The sequence below is a fragment of the Spinacia oleracea genome, chromosome 1 (assembly GCF_020520425.1).
Source record: "Spinacia oleracea cultivar Varoflay chromosome 1, BTI_SOV_V1, whole genome shotgun sequence".
NCBI classification, from domain to species: Eukaryota; Viridiplantae; Streptophyta; class Magnoliopsida; order Caryophyllales; family Amaranthaceae; genus Spinacia; species Spinacia oleracea.
This window is the reverse complement of record NC_079487.1, coordinates 87,780,234-87,798,036: the sequence shown is the minus strand read 5'-3', so window position 1 is coordinate 87,798,036 and position 17,803 is coordinate 87,780,234. Positions and strand designations below refer to the sequence as shown.

Genomic DNA, 17,803 nt, shown 5'->3' with positions numbered 1-17,803 from the left:
TCTTTTAAAAGCCTAAACAATGACTTGCTATAATAGGTATTATGAAAACCCACCGGACAAATTAAACACTTTTTCTTTATAAAATTAACAAGAAGATTAAACAATGAAATTTTGTGAAACACTACCTTTAAGTTTGGAGGTTTTGTGAATTGCCACCTTTTAAACTTTTTTAAAATTTAACTACCTTATTGGTTTGGCTTGTTTGACTAACACTATTATTTGACGTTTTCCGTTAATGTTTTACGTCATGTATTTCTTCTATTTTTTAAACAGCTCTGTGCATTTGCCATATTAAATAACGGTTGTATTGGGTTCCAAATACGGAAAACATTAACGACAAACGTCAAATGGTAGTGTTAGTCAAGCAAACTAAACTTGGTAGTGTTTCACCAAATTTCGATTAAAAAATGTTGTAATTTATTACTTATTGTAGCAAGTTATTGTAAAAGGAGAGCTCTTTAAAAGAAGATAGGTCCTAAAGTCGATTTTTTTTAAGCAGATCGCTTAAATGTTGTATTTTTATATTCATTTTTTCCTTAATATTATCATTATGTTTAGTCAATAGAGACCAGTAATCAAAATTTTACTCCATGCATTACCGCCCTTTGATGTACATATGAACATACCCCATCGAGAATCGAGGCTAACATGTGTGTCATTGTAAGGCAATAAGGACTTGGTCATAAAAATAAAATAGTAAACTCCTCATATATTGTTAATTTGTAATGGATGAAAAAAACAACTCCTATGTGAAAGAGGGAAAAAAAAAAAAGAAGCTAGGCAATATCAGTAAGTTGAATGGGTTGGATGTTTGGAACACGGCTGAAACATGCACCTGTAAAAAATGAAATTTCCTTTTCCTGAAAAACAAAAGTTAGTTAAATGCATTCATATTCATTTGAAATAATCATCTTGTGTAAAACATTAAGTCAATTGTTTTCCCTGTCCATTACAGACATTCTACAGCTAATGCTTTAACCCTTTAATCATGTTGATGATTTGATAAAAGGCTAGGTGCTATAGTTTCTGCTGAAGCCGTCTGCACATGGTGATCAGATGGAGTTGATTCTGCAGAAATGACCAAGTCATCTTCTGCCCCATCTGAAAAAACTGATGGCCTGGGAGGGGAATCAGTATTGTCACCGCTGGGGTTGAAAATATCAGTTTTCAAAGTTCTTGTATTATGTTGTACATCAGTTTTCCTGAAAGTATGAGATGCCATATCTCGTTGCACAAAGGCTTCAGCTAGATCTTGTACTTTTTTCCATATTGAAGCATTAGAGTAAAGCCAGATATCCCTTTTTTTATATAGGAATGTTGTTGTGAAGATGATAAGAGAAAGTCCTGAAGCAACTCCTGCAATGAGGAATAGCCCCCAGAAACTTTCAAGACTCAGGCTGCTAGAGGCTGCTACCTTGTTTCCTTCATCTGAAGTATTATACAGTTGCATACCCCATACTTTCTCCATTTCCAGCATACCATCTCCTTCTGTTACAGTTAATATTGCTCTTGAAACATCAGCTACTAAGGGTGAACCTTTAGGAAAAGCCTACAGCCCACATAACGTTAACTTGTTAAAAACTAGTTAAGTATAATTTCAAGCTTAATCAGTAAATTAAGTTAAATTCAGCAAACATCAAGCATAGAAACACAGGTTAAATATAAGGTTTATGTGCAGGAACAACTTACAAATCCAAAGCCTTCTGCCTTGTATATAGGTTGAAGCATCATATATTTGGAGGAATATTTTGCAAGGAAAAGCTTCATATAGGGAATTTCGTCGAAAACAACAGCAATGCCCCCATTCATGCTACCTTTTGATAGAAGGTTATCTAAATGCTCTGATGAGTTGTAGGAAACGAGTTTTGATTCATGAAAACCCTTATGTTTTAAGAATCCTTGAATAAAGGAACCCTCTTGAAACCCTACATAAGCCCCTTTGCTTATTAGATCGTGTACATCTGTAACGCTAGGCCGCAGCTGTTGAACAGTTAACATTGAAGTCAAGCTGGCGGTGTAGCTTTGAGTTAAGACAAACACTACAAAGACCCAAATGATCACAACAAATCTGGCCAAGTTACTCAACACATTCTCTCCTACACACATAACAGATAATAATATTAGACATTAATATGATTCAATATGATTCACATTCTGATGCAACTGCTGAAATTAGAGACTTGAAGTGGGGTACAAACTTTGGGCAAAAACCAGCAAGGAGAAGGAGTAAAAGAGACTAGTGCCAGCCTGATGTGATGCAGGTCCACGAAATTCTTCGTTTATCCGGTGTTCAAGGACCCAAATTGCAAAAGCTATGAAAGTGAATGCAGATAAACTAGCCACCCACAAATCCCAAGTTAATGGCATAAAAAACACCCATGCACTTCGCCTCTCATTTCTAACAGGAGCCACCATTGTCACTCCAGACTGAGTGTATGGAAGTGAAAAATCAACATATGCTGATCTGTTTGCAATTATGGTAATGTCTCCCACCACAATGTCATAATTCTGCAAAAATATAGCCTATATCAGGATCGGAGTCATTATTTTGTAGTTTACGAAAGAAAACTGTGAATAATAATACAAGTCCATTTAAACTCTACCTGAAGGAAGACCTGGTAGACCATATCATCATAGGATTTAGTAGATTCGTCAGGATTTGGAAATGGATAATATTCATAAAGCCCAGAGTACTGGAGATTATCCATAACAGCCTCAAATACATCAATGCAGAAACCTTTAACATTATATTTGTTGGCTCCAATGCTTCTATCTCGCGTCACATTCACAAGTTCTTCATAAACAGGTTTTACAGGAACTCCAACTCTTAACTTGGTCCTACCAGCTGGAACTGTCCATCCTTTTGGAACTGATGTTATTTCTCCTGGCCAAATAATTGCTTTCAACCTGTTATTAGAAGAATTCAAATTTCGCACTAGCCCTTTTTCAGAATTCCAGAATCCAATGTCTCTACTACCACTACCAATCACATTTATGATTATCAAGGTTGAGGCTTCTAGTTGCCTGTCAAGAAGACTGTATTCTCCATTAAGGCCACTGAAGTTAGTATTAACAAGTGTCTGTAAAAGTTTTGGCCCAATAGAGGAAACTCCCAACGTATCCAGATCAGTTAAGTTTGCTGACATTTTCTTCTTTCGGAAACCAGAGTCTGATTTTGCAACTGCTTCCACTGCTCTGGCAAGTGCACAAGCTGCATCATAGGCCCAAAGTCCCATTATACCGAGCTTCATATTTCCAAACTTTGTATCCCACCGATTCTCAAATTCTCTCAATTTGTTTGATTGTTTGACATAATTCTTTAAGCCAATCACTCCTTGCATATACTGAACAACGTTATGACTTACTGAGCCTAATTCATTGTTTATGGAAGTTGTTGTAATCCAAACATATCCCTCATCCATCATTTCCAGCTCATTCACTCTCAAGAAAAGGCGAGAAGCAAGATCAGGAGACATGTGTACTACAAACACTCTTGTCGACATATTCTTCAACTTGTACAACTGTTCGCAAATCTGTTCATCAGTGGCAAACCAAGGTATGACACCATGGTAAGGAATACGAACATCAATTTCCTGTAAAGCATCAGCCAAGTAAGGTATAAAGCCTGTTCCATAATCACTGTTTATGTAGACAGGAACAATTTCTCGCCATTTAAAAGCTTTGACAAGAGCACTTATGGCTTTTGCTTGAGGCAAATTATCTTGCGCTGTACGGATGAAGTAGGAGCTTTGGATGGAAGAAAGAAAAGGACTTGTTGCTGAATATGAAAGCACGGGGACTTGAGCTTCTTCTCCTAAACGTATTACAAACTCAGCCTCCATTGATGTTATTGGCCCCATTATTGCCTTCACTTGAGCATGTTTAAGAAGATACAAAGCTGACAACGAGAGATATATATTTGAATGCAATAATTTATTCAGAAAGTGCAAAGAAAAAAGCATTACAGTAAACAAAAAGAAACATCTTTAGCATTAGTACTAGATGTTTATAGTGAATTATATAAAAATTGAAAGAATGCATGATGAGGAAGTGAAGAATAATTAACGATGAATTACATACCAGCCGCGGCTGCACCAACACCACTATCCTTTGGATATACCCTGATATTGAGAACTATTCTGGTGTTGTAGCTTTGATGAGAGTTATAAAAGTCAGAAAGGCCTAACTTTATGCAGTTCAACCCCATCTTCCCTAACTTGTTACCTTCTTCATAAATCACCCCAATATTTACGGCCACTGTATTATTATTATTCTTCAGTATCTCCTGGGCTGCTACCTCAGCTTGCACAGAGCAGTAAAAAGCAAAGAACAAGAGAAAGATCCACAACGGCAATCCTCTCAACCTATAAGCTTTCATTTTATGTAAACTAAGAACAAAGCCAGAATCGAAGAGTCAAGGTCTCATTTTATTTCTTCAGCAGCTAGTTTCATGGTTTTAATGTCACCTTGTCAAAGGTAGGAAGAATAAGAGGACAATACTGATTTACATTGCTGTAAAAAGTTATGCAATGTTATTTAACAGAACTTACGTAGGGACCACTTTAGAAGATTAGACCAGGACAAGTGATCGAGTGTTGACAATTATGACTTTTCCAGCATGATCCTGAGTTATCAAGTTGGTTGGAGGCTTGGAGTATGCAGTAGCACCTTAATTTCCGTTTAAATGTGTTCACATTTAAACTTGAGGACGACAATAACTGTGGAAGATGTTAGATTCTTATTTGTCAGCCGAGTTCTTTGATACTTCCAGAGGACCAAATCAAACTCATTTGGAAACTGTATTCTCTTTGAAAGTGTAAACTAAACTTATGCAATTCAATTTACTGGAATACCCGAACCAAAAACAGTAAATCAGACAGTAATCTTTGTAGCATCCAAACAGAGAAATTGAATACTTCAATTTGATATTAGAGATTAATTTGTATAATTCAATACAATTTTGTGAAAAATGAATAGTCTAATGCTAAGACAGTATCCTAATATACACATTGCATAAGTATACATTGTTATTAAACTAAAACAATCATATCTCTCTTCTGTGCATGTCATGACCATGAAAGCCAGGTTTTCGGACATTTTTAGGATGCGGTCATGTAAAAACTCTTATCTTACTAGTATCTTGTGTTACACTGAGAACTAAGAATGGAATCATGCCTATATCTAATAACATAAGCTTTGCGGTATATTTACATGCATGATCTCTCTGCACATACCTGAAGAAGCTACATCAGTCTTTAAACCTTCACAAAAGTTTCATTCTACCATACTCGAGTATACCCAACCTAAGCATTTTCATTAGCAATATTCTTCAAATTTTCCAGCCTAATTGAATTGAGATCCGTTCTTTCTGACGAAGGAGTTGATTGTCCATCATTATTAAAGCCTCTTTCTGAATTGTGCCAATAACTTGATGGACTTTGTGGATATGAACTATTTGATGGTGTACCTAGAAAATTTAGATCTTGTTGTGGACTTTTCCTGAAAGTATGAGAGCTGAGATTCTTTTGGTCATAAACCTTCATCAGTGTCCTTATTCTGGTCCAAACTGAGGCACTACCATCAGATAACACAGTTCTATGCTCTTTTAGGAAGCCTGCCAAGGATACAATGAGAGCAAACAATGCTGCAGCGCCTGCAATTGTAAATAAGCCCCAAAAACTGTCAAGACCAAGACTAGTTGAAGACAATGAAGCACCTAAATCTTGACAATCCGTGTCCTTAAACCACTTCTTCTCCAATTCTATCATTTCTTTTCCCTCTGTTACAGTTAGCACTTCATGGGAGACATCTGAACCAAGAGGAGAACCTTTGGGGAAAACCTGTGAACAAGGAGCATTAAAATTAATATCACAACGTACTCCAAAGCAGCAGAGACAAGAGAGGAGTACGGGCTTACAAATCCAAAGCCATCAGTCTTATATGTTGGCGGTACTACAGTATATCTGGAGCCATATTCTGCAAGAAAAACCTTCACATATGGAAGTTCATCAAATGCTGCAGCAATGCCTCCTTTTTCTGTCCCCTTTTCTAAAAGTTGGTGCAGTTGGTCTGTGGTATTATAAGACTTTAGGTTCAAGGGACTAAAGTTCATCTCTATTAGAGATTGTTCAACAAAGGAGCCTTCTTGAAACCCAACAGTCTCCCCTCTTTTTATCAGCTCTTTAATGTCTCTGATGGTGGGTTGAAGTTGTTGCACTGTCAGCAAGGACGCCAAGTTGGCAGTGTAGCTTTGTATAAGGATGAGCACCACGAAAACCCAAATAATGACCACAAACCTTGTTAGGTTGCTGAACACATTAAAACCTGAACAGTTGCAGAAGCAAGAAGACTTGTCACTTCATGAAAACTTAATCAGTTAGAAGTGTAAATGAAAAAACTACCGAGTTCCACAATAAGTTGTGATCGAAAAGATTGTATTATAAAATATGGGAAGATAAACTGACCGACTTACTGTGTGAGAAAACCAATGTTGAGAATGAGTAATATAAACTTGTTCCAGCTTGATGCCCTGGTGGTCCTCTGAAATCTTCATTTATTCGATGCTCAAGTACCCATACTACAAATGCAATGAAAATGAAGGAGCAGAAGGCCGCAACCCATAGTTCCCAGGTCAAAGGTTTGACAAACAGCCAGGCTCGAATTTTCTTATTGCTTTTCATAGGTACAATCATTACAACACCAGACTCAGTATAAGGCAACGTAAAATCAACATGCAACGACCTTTTTGCACGAATTGTTATATCTCCCACCACTGCATCAAAGTTCTGCACACGGATAACAACGTATATTAGCAAATTAAACTAGCATTATTTCCAGTCAAAAGAAAACAATGCAGAGTCTGGATTCTGGATGATTCATATAAATGTTGTACATTACCTTAAGGTAGACTTGAGAAACCAGAGTATTATAGCTATTAGTAGGTTCACCTTCTTGCTCTGTGAAAGGGAAATAGTCGTAAAGTACAGAGTATGGGAGTTTACTCATTACAGCATCAAAGACGTCAATGCAATAGCCTGTAACTTTTGTTTTATTGGTGGCAGGATCTTGAGTGACTGTCACAAATTGACGGAAACCATTCTTAATTGGAACACCAATCTTTAACCTGTTTCCATTTGGTGAAACTACCCAACCTTTAGGAGCAGATTTAGAGCCTCCCGGCCATATGATGGACGCAAGGCTAGCCTTAGCAAAGGCATGTTTACGGCTGTTTGCCGAAGTTAGTGTTTTAACAAATCCAGTAGATTGAGTCCAGAAACTAACTTCTTTCTCTTGATTGCCCCATACATTTATAACTTGAAAGGTCGAATGTTGCAGCTGCCCTTGGTCTAGAGTAAAATCGCCTACAAGTCCCGTAAACCTCGACCTTAGTATTGATTGGAGTAATTGTTGACCATACTGAGAGACTCTAATATCAGAAATATCAGTTGATAAATTGGCTGCATTCCCAGCTCTCTGAAATGTGAAGTTATTAATACCAACTTCTTCCACAGCTCTAGCAAGAGCAACGGTTGCATCATAAGCCCGAAGTCCATCAATGGTCATTCCTGCATTAATAAGGACAGGGTTTTCTTGTTGAAATTTAGTTTTCCATCTGTCAATAAAAAAATTCAGCTCCCTTGTTTTGGTTACATAAGTCTTCACTCCTAATACTCCCTGCATGGACTGTATTACTGCGGGATCCAAAGACTCCAAGACATTGGCCATTGCATCGGTGATGATCCATACATACTCTTGGCTCATCATTCCAAGCTCTTTTGCTTTCAAAAACAGCCGAGATCCTAGAGAAGCTTCCATATGAACTATGAAGACACGAGTGGACATAGACTTCAACCTGTAAAGCTCTAATTCTAATCGATCATTGGTGGCAGATGATGGAATGACACTTCTATAGGGGATGCGGGTCTCAATCTGTTGCAGTTTATCAGCCAAGAAAGGTATGATCCCACCACCAAAGTCATCAGCCACATAGACAGGAACAACTTCCCTCCATCCAAAAGCTTGTATAAGTGCACCAATGGGTTGTACTTGGTAGGAATCATCCTGTGTTGCTCGAACAAAATACGGGTTTTGTGAGGGAGAAAGTAAAGGGCTTGTAGAAGAGTAAGAAACAATGGGAACTTGAGCTTTGTCTCCAAGATTGATAACAAATTGAGCCTCTGGAGATGTTTCTGGACCGATGATTGCTGCCACTTGCTCATTCTTAAGTAAATCCAAAACTGTATTATAAAATGTGAAGAAACAAGTCTAAGTAGAAGCAATTCAACAAAGTACCAAAAACCAATAATACAACCTGAGATTTACATCAAAATTCAAGCTTTGCAATCTCAACAAATCAACAATGACTACTACTGTTACACAAACTAAGCATTGTGCACAAAAATACTCCTTAATTAGGAATGATGTCAATTGTGGAATATGCCACATAGCCACACTAAACATTTTATGTCAGTTTTCAGTTCCAGCAATAAATGGAATAAAAGAGCTTCCAATAGATATAAAGCATGCAGACATGCAAATCAAGAAGCTCTCAGAGGAAATTCGTCGAACACCTTGGCTACATGCCTACAACGAAGAAGCTCCGTTACTTGTTAGTGTTGTTATTGCTCGATACTCCCTTATATTGTATACCATGACACACAAGTGAACCACTTAGGCACACCAACCCTCCAAATAAGCATTTACATTTTACATTGTTTGCTTACAAATTACTATGAAAGTTCATTTGCAAAATCAAACACGAAGCATAAATACATTGCTATCCTGCCACTCTGTATGTCCGTGCGTGGAGGGCTTGTGTGGTTGTGTGTCGTTAGACACGCACGGAAGCACCTAGGGTACGGAGAGGTGTCAGAGAACGCTAACTAGCTTGGTTAGAATACGACAAGAATCTTCTTTAGTCTATTTCGATTATAAAAAATACATAATTTTAACTTACATATGACACAGTCTCACGTTAATTTATAAACACTAAGACCTTATTTAGTTCACTTTATTTCTCTTTATCTTATTTGATCTGATATGATTTGAACTGATCTAATCTAAACCTATAAAATAATTTTCTTCAGTTTATCAATGACTTTTTTTATTTTCTAACAAGATTGTGTAATCTTATAGTTTCTGATATTAAATTAGTTTATCCGATTTCACTAAACAATTGCTTGCTTGAAAATTGCTTTACTTTTATTGAGAATTGTTTGAATATTTGTTGGTACCTTAATGCCAAAGCTAAGATAGTTTCATTGAGTTGAATAATATTTGTCTCTCTCTCTTCACCAATATGAGACCAAATCACCAAATGACTATTGACTTGGAATTATACCATTTTGTGGTTCACCACCACTTATTCGCGACTTTTCTTCTAGTCAATACAAGATAGTACTTTCTTTTACACATCATCTTTCTTTTGAGGAAAATTTGTGAAATACAACCTAATAAAGTTTTCTATTTGCCAATTATAATCTCAAATTTCTATTTTTGTCAATTACAACCTTAAACTTATACATCCATTTTAAATTACAACCCGAAATTATTTTCCGGCAAAAATCACCGGAAGATGATGTTATAATGTTATCAAAAAAAATAGTTACATATTTTCTATAAAAAAATCAAATCGATAAATAAGAATTAACACAAAAAATATAAAATAATCGTAAAAATATTTTTTTTGTGTACTTCAAATTTTTTTAATAACGTTATGACGTCATTTTCCGGTGATTTTTGCCGGAAAATGGTTTCGGGTTGTAATTTAAAATAAATGTACAAGTTTAGGGTTGTAATTGGCAAAATTAGAAATTTGAGGTTGTAATTGGCAAATAGAGAACTTTATTAGGTTGTATTTGGCAAATTTTCCTTCTTTCAAATTAAATTATCATACACGTACGTACATCAGTACATTACCCACAACTCATACGCAATGTGATAACGGAAAATACCCCTTTGGCGCCATTACACACTAGAGCTGTCAAAACGGTTACTCGAATCGGGTCCGGGTCTGGTCATCTCGGGTCTGGGGTCATGATCTGGTCGGGTCTTGTCGGGTCATTTTATCACCGGGTGCAAGTCGGGTTCAGGTCGGGTTCGGTCAGGTTGAAAATTTATCGGGTCATGTCGGGTTATTTTTCCATTTCGGTATAGGTCGGGTTCGGTTCGGTTCGGGTTCGGGTCGGGTCTTTTTCTAGTCGAGTACAATTACGGGTTCGGGTCTTAACGAGTCGGGTCAAGTTCGGATCGGATAATTACCGGGTCGGTTAAAATTCAGGTCGGGTTCACTATCGGACACGGGTTAAGACCGGGTACGATAGCTATTAGGATTAGTCAAGTTTTAACCTTATAATTAACTTTTATAAATTTGGTTAAATTTGGTTTCACGCTTTTCACTTGTTCTAGATTAGTAATTATAAAAGATAATATTAACTTGATTTAAGTTAGGAAATTTTGGTATATACTACCTTATAAAAAATTTATTTTAAATTACTACCTTAAACTTTCAATTTTTATTTATTTACTACCAATTTACAGTTTTTTCATTTTAGAAATAAGATATCTCTTTCGTTTCTTAATCGTTTAAAGTGATTCAAAGTTCATTATTTTCCTTTTTCTATAGGGATTTCATTGTGAACGACATTTCTAAATAATTCGTTTGATAATTCATTAAATATTTTAAAATTTTACAAATAATATTTAATTAGTTTTACATTTTATATAATGTTAAAAGCAAGATACATATGGAATCCTTGCACATAAATGAGAATAATGGGTTTTGAATCACTAAATGATTAAGAAACGAAAGAGATATCTCAATTTTAAAATGAGAAAACTGTAAAATGGTAGTAAATACATAAAAATTGGAACTTTAAGGTAGTAATTTAAAATAAAAATTTCATAAGGTAGTAAATACAAAAGTGGTGTATTTTTAAGGTAGTAAATACCAAAAAAATCCTTTAAGTTATTATTTAATTAGGTAAATGACAAATCGGGTTGTCAACAGGTCACGTAAATTCAGGTAACGGGTTATCACGAATTGAGTCAATAACAGGTTTCATCGGGTTATAATCGGTTTTGGGTTGACATCGGGTCGAGTGTTGAATCGGTTCGGGTCATTTTTCGGTCGGGTAAGCTGACTTAGTTTTGTTATCGGTTATATTTCGGTCAGGTAACAGGTTCGGGTCCGGGTCATGCATTAACGGGTCGAAATCGGTCTTCGGTTTTAACGGGTTGGGTACGGTCCGGTTACCGGTTTTCTATTTTAACAAAATTTCGGGTATCGGGTCGGATCCGAGTCCTTAAAAATCCAGGTCGGTTCAGGTCGGTTTCTCGGATCGGATCAGTTTTTGACAGCTCTATTACACACCATCACATCTCATCCCACATGTCTAAGGCAACAAGGACATAATAGTCAACTTTCTCATTTTAAAACTACAAAAATTCAGTTCATTTCGTTAAGATTTTGTAATACCTCTGTTCCTAACTAATCTTTATAGTTACTATTTGTATAGTAATTAAAGAATTTTGGTGAATATGATGGTGGGGTAATAAGTGGAAATAAAAGTTGTTATAAATTGTCCAATAATGTAAGTAGATGGAAACTAATACTTCATCTATTCCTTAAATATTGTCCTATTTTGATTTTTGCACTATTTGTACTACAACTTTGGCCATTTTTGTAATTCATAATTAAAAACATTGTTGTCAAATGAAGTCCTGTTAGATTCGTATCGATATATATTTTCTAAATATCATTCTTTTATGATTTTTATTTATACATAATTTGGGATATTAAGAATCAAAGTAGTGTATTGAAAGAGTAAAAGTCAACAATGGTGCAATATTTACGAAATAGAGGAAGTATTGAAATATTGTAATTTGCGAGTGAGTGAGTAAGTTATGGGTAAACTCCCATTTCAACCGATCTTACATGATTACAATTTTCTTACTTATAAATTACAAAAATTGTCAAAGTTATAGTGGGATAGCGTAAAATCAAAATGATGCGATATTTTATAAACGGATATATATTGTGGACCATCCGCACATTTGTTATATTTCTTGAAACTAGCTTAGCTAAGGATAACTCCCTTGCCATATATGCTCATTCCAATCTTGTCTAACTTTGCTAACTTCCTCTTCTCAACCCGTATCTTCTTTGTTCTGGAAATACGTCTTCCTATTCCATCTTTTCTCGAATCTCCTTTAACGGAAGAAATAGAAGCTCGAGAAGGAATACTAAAACCTAGTTCACTCTTGTTGCCAATCAACTACTTTTAAAAATCATGAAAGTCAAAATCATGAAAAGACCCCTACAAAAAGCTAACTAATTATTAAGAACATAAATCAACACCAATAATATATGAAAGTATTATTGGCATGGGTACGTACCAGCAGCTGCGGCCATAACAATATCACGATTCTTGGAGTCTCTAACATGAAGAACAATCCTGGTGTTGAACTCAGGATGAACAGCATAGAAGTCCGAAATCGCGATGTTTATGCAGCTCAATCCTATCTTCCCTTCTATGGTGTCCGTGTCTAACACAACCCCAACCTTCACTTGTATTTCTTGGGCAGCAGCCATGGACAAGGACAAGGACAACCATTGTGAGTTATTCAGACAGAGATTGAGTAAATATGAATATGTTATTATTGTTGATAATGTTTGAGTTAACTTAATTATGACCATCTTTTTTTTTTTTAGATTATGCTCCAAATTATCTGGACTTGGTTATATACTTATATACTCAACAGGAGACTAGTCTTTCTTGCTACTGCCAACCTGTACAAGGAATTTGTCAAACCAACAAAATTTACGGACCATACATCACTTTGAGTATTACTCCCTCCGTCCCTTAATATTTGACCTATTTTGACTTTTTGCACTATTCACATAATTCACTTTGACCCTATTTTATTTCTAATATATGAAAATAAATGTTAGTATATAATATATTGTTGGCTTAATCTTAATGTATATTTTCAAAATATTAATATTTTTATAAGTTTTTATAATATGTAGTTAAAGAAATTGGTGATCAAAATTGTGCATCGACAAGCGTGTCCGGTCAAAACAGGTCGAGTATTAAGGGACAGAGGGAGTACACTGTTTATATGCTAATAGTATTAACTAGATTAGATCCCGTGCACGCATGGATTTTGATATTTTTTTTCAAAATATTTAACTGAATATCTCCCAAATTACTGCATAGTTATAACATTTTTAACATACTCGTTTAAATTTATTTATTTAATATGCATATTTAAAATGCTAATATGACAATTTGACCAAAATAATGAGTGATATATTTTCCATTATTAATATAACGTTTTGACTAAAATATTACCAATTTAGAATAATTATTATTACGTCGTATCTATTATTGCCATAATTTATAAACTAAAATTTGTTTCCATATATACATGAATAAGGAGTAGTTTATAAAAAAAAAAAGGTAGAGAATAAAAATAAAATAAAACAGATACACTTTTTTAGGAAAGTGGTTTTTGGCGGGAAAAAATCGCACCAGGAATTGACACGTGTCATTCCTGGTGTCTGTTTTAGTATGTAGTAGTGTCTGTTTTAGTATATAGTAATAGATTTGACTTTTTTTATTATTATATAATCTAATATTTGATTAATTAATTAGTCACAATTTATATTTTTTTATATCAACTCTTTTTTTTGTAACTAGCTTTATACCCGGATGCACGGATAGTGTAATTTAGTTATACTTCCTCTGTATTTTAAAAATAGATACACTTTCCTTAAACGACTGTACTTTGAAAAGAGATACACTTCCCTTTTTGACACGTTTTGATTCCCACTTCCATTATATTAATATTTCTCTCATTTTTGTGGTCCCCACACTTACTCACATCATCTTTTTACTATAATAAATAATTCACCCACTACCCCACTTTAATCTTAATTTAATAAATTCAACTCACTCTCCTAAAATTATTTGTTGTATATCTCTTTTGAAAATATGGAGGGAGTATACATCAGGAAAAGACTACATGTACACCTAATGTACAAGATTCTCTTGTACAACACCATTAATTTGTTGACACATCATCAACTCACTAAAAAGTGAGAATGAAAGACAATAAATATGTCACTAGTCTGTGCCCGTGCATTAGCACGGGATTTTTTATTTTTTATTTTTGAGAAGAGGGATTTTTATAAAATTAGTAAATAGATCATTAATTTTAGTTTCCTTCTTTATTCATGGTATTATTATTTGGATTTTTTGCCAAAAAGGACCTTTTATAAACGTTTTTTTGCGAAAAAGGACCTTTTATGACGAAATTGGTGAAATGGGACCTAAAACATTAAAAATTTTGTTGATTGGGACCTTTTACCGGTTTCTTGGAGTTGACCCAAGATTCCGGCAACGACTTTGACACGTGCCAACCGGAGAATGCCACGTGTCCATTTAATGACTAAAAAAAAATATTTGCCAAAAAACAAAAAAATTATCGTTTTTTTTTTGGCCCAATCAAATCGAATTTTTTTTTTCCCCAATTTTGCGAAGAACCCTAATTTGTTCGACGCAAAATTAGAACAATTGAGGAGGAATTTGAGGGGAAAAAATAGCAAACCTGCTTCGTGTGGCTATGAATACCAATTTGTGGCAGACAATTTCAGTGACGAAAGGCAGTTGGGATTTTGGAGGGAGAATTGGGGCAAAAAAAATATATCGATTTGGGGCAAAAAAATCAATTTCGATTTGGGGCAAAAAAAAAATATCGATTCGGGGCAAAAAAAAAAAAGTCGATTTGGGGCAAAAAAAAAATCGATTGTTGCAAAAAAAAAAATCGATTTTTTTTTTTTTTTTGGGCAAACTTTTTTTTTTAATCATTAAATGGACACGTGGCCTTCTCCGGTTGCCACGTGTCAAAGTCGTTGCCGGAATCTTGGGTCAACTCCAAGAAATCGGTAAAAGGTCCCAATCAACAAAAAAAATTATGTTTTACGTCCCGTTTCACCAATTTCGTCATAAAAGGTCATTTCTCGCAAAAAAACGTTTATAAAAGATCCTTTTTGGCAAAAACCCTTATTATTTAAATTGACTAAAGTTTTTAAGGAGTAATACTTTTTTGTTTTGTTAGTTTTTTTTCTCTCTTGTTGATATTTAAAATGGCAAGTACTAAATGCAGTACCAAAAAACCTAAATGTAGAACAACCTAATGATAATTAAAACTCTAAATGACCAGAACAACCTGTTCCGGTGTTGAAGTGGATGAAACAATGGGCTTTGAATGAAGGCCCTTTTGTGTGTGTTGAAGATCTTGCTAGCTCGAATGTGTCGTGTCCAAATCAACCTGCACAATAAACAAGTTACTAGCCTTGGGGGTGTTTCCGAGGAAAGTCCCTCCGATGCCTAAGTAAGAACAATGCTCGGATTGTAGAGAGAGAAGTTCTCTAGAAGAGTAGTCTTAAGGCTTGAAATGGACGTACCTTGGTAAGTGAGTCATGACGACTTATTTATAGTGTTTGTAAGATAAATCCCCTTAGGTCATTTATTGCAAGTGGGCCTTGGGCCTTGATTGGCGGCTGAATAGCCTTTTGGACTGTAGTGGGTTTGATGTTGTTGTTGTGAGCCTTTGGGCTTTGGACTTAATGGCCCAATTGGTATTCAATTGGGAGCCCAAACAACATGCCCCCCCAGACCCGGCCCATTTAGAATTAAATGGGTGGGTTTCCAACTGTGGGAAGTCCAAAGGTTCTCTCTTTTTTCGAAGGGAAGATGATGTGAGTTCGTGGATGAGTGACAAGTGTGGAGAGTGGAAGTTGGGCGGTTTTTAGGACGTGGCCTATAAATACCGCATCTTTTTCCTCATTTCATACTTTATTCACTCAAACGTTTTTCATATCTTCAGAATTCCGGTGATTTCTTTGGGTGTTTTCTTCAGATCTTTGCACATTCATTGCGAATTTGCTTCGAGACTTGACTTCGTTCTCTTCATCAGCGTTTTCCGCTTCCGGAAAGGTAATTTGTTTTCGTTTCTGCCTCCTTCTTTTTCTACTCCTTTCTGTGTATCTTCGGCGTTCTCTATCTCACCATGGCTGGGGGAAGATGGAAAAAGAAATCCGATGTGGTGTCCTCCTCTAGTGATGAGGAGGACAGGGTTGCTCCCGGGGTTGGTGTTGGAGAGAGCTCGGGGAACGAGGTCCGTGCCGAGTCGAGCCAGGGGGCTGGTGTGACGGGTCGATTTCCTATCCGCTCGCTCTTTCCGAGGCGGTGGGAGGAGGTTGATCCTTTGGGGAGGCTTGCTAGCCTCTACGAGGACAAGTCCGAGATTGCTGGCCCGGATGGAGTGGCAGTTGATGGGAAGTGGCTGGTGGATGCCAAGAAAGGGAGGTATCATCGGCTTGCCGAGGATTTATATGGAATTCAACATGCCTTGGGCTATTGGTGCGAGCTCCCGAAGCAGAAAAATGCGAGGGTGACTCGTACTCCTCCGGAATACGTTCATGTGTATCTCCACCACTTCGACTTCGGGCTTCGGTTCCCCTTGGATCCGTTCATCGCCCGTGTGTTGGAGGATTACAACGTCTCATTGGGTCAGTTGACCCCGAAGTCCATGCGCCATCTTGTGGGGTATCGCTAGATGTGCGATTACCTCGGCTACGAGCCGTCAGTCGAGGTTTTCAAAGAGATGCATGAGCTCATGAGGAACGCGAATGCCGAGGCTGGTTGGTGGGCCATCACCAACAAGAACAAACGGAAAGGCGAGGATCTTTATATGACCGCTTTTCCGTATGTATCCTCGGTCCACGGGTGGAAAGAGCGATGGCTGTTGGTCCGTGTTCCCGTTGATCCGAGGCATCCTCATTATTTCTCGCCGCCGAAGTGGTTCGTGAAGCCGGACCCTTCGATGTCGCGGGTTGGCCCTGTTGATCGAGAGAATCCTGACCACGCCATGCAGCTGGAGTGGTTTAAAGCCAAGACGGCTCGGGAGCTGATGTATTGGCTTCCGAACCTGCATTATATCACACGGGAGGTCATCCTCGCTGCTGCTGGTCTCAGTAGGATATATGACAGGGGTGAGGTTTTCTTTGCTGAGATCGTGCTTCAGTTGGGGTGTTGACCTCCCCTTTCTTTACCCGTTTGAATCTCATCTTTTCTATCTCTTCTTTTTTGTGCAGATCAAGGCGAGAAAGTTGTTGACCCTGCGGTGCTTGGTTACCAGCTCAACGGCGAAGGGGTTCTCGTTCGTTGCCCTCCCTACGATTTCAAAGCGCAGAATCCTCGGTAGCCGAAGCTCGAGGATCACGAGTTCTCGGTTCACGCTCTTGCGCATCTGGAAGACGTTCGAGCCGACCCTTGTGATTCTCATAACCCTGGAGGATCTGTCCCAAGGCGGACAGTGCTTCCTGAATTGGTAACTACCTCTGATCAGGTAACGATGATTAGTTCGTTCATTTTGTTTAGACTTCGGCTCTGTGGGTTCTTGTGGTCTTGATTTTGACCCTGTCTTCGGTGTCTGTTTTTCTTAGGGACCAGAGGTAACAGCTGCTGCGCCTGTCATTTCCTCTGCTTCGTCTCCTCCATCTTTCGCTGCTCCCGAGGTAAGCGATCTTGCATTCGCACTCTGCTTGCCTTCTTCGGCATTTTGGTCGTTGCTCACCCGCCTCCCTTTTTTTTGTAGGATTCGAAGAAGCTAAAGAAGAGGAAAGCTTCGGAGAAAGAGACTTCTCCTAAGAAGCAAAGAAAGGAGAGGTCTCCTTCGAAGTTGAAGAAGAAAGTCGCTTCTTCGTCGAAGGTAACCCCTAGTCCCGAAGTTC

General features: G+C 37.1%; 2 protein-coding genes across 2 annotated transcripts; both read right to left on the bottom strand.

The window, feature by feature from the left end:
- Nucleotides 1-874: 874 nt before the first annotated feature.
- LOC110791911 (glutamate receptor 2.1) lies at nt 875-4,548 on the bottom strand. Its single transcript, XM_021996682.2, has 5 exons — nt 4,081-4,548; nt 2,604-3,898; nt 2,199-2,508; nt 1,690-2,096; nt 875-1,549 (listed from the first exon to the last, which is right to left on the bottom strand). The coding sequence occupies exons 1-5, from the start codon at nt 4,376-4,378 to the stop codon at nt 983-985; spliced, it is 2,877 nt and encodes a 958-aa protein (XP_021852374.1). The 5' UTR covers nt 4,379-4,548; the 3' UTR covers nt 875-982.
- A 343-nt stretch (nt 4,549-4,891) lies between these two features.
- On the bottom strand, nt 4,892-12,815 carry LOC110791912 (glutamate receptor 2.8). The gene is made up of 5 exons (XM_021996683.2): nt 12,397-12,815; nt 6,898-8,237; nt 6,473-6,785; nt 5,918-6,324; nt 4,892-5,840 (listed from the first exon to the last, which is right to left on the bottom strand). Exons 1-5 carry the CDS (start codon nt 12,695-12,697, stop codon nt 5,304-5,306), a joined length of 2,898 nt encoding a protein of 965 aa, XP_021852375.1. The 5' UTR covers nt 12,698-12,815; the 3' UTR covers nt 4,892-5,303.
- Nucleotides 12,816-17,803: the final 4,988 nt, after the last annotated feature.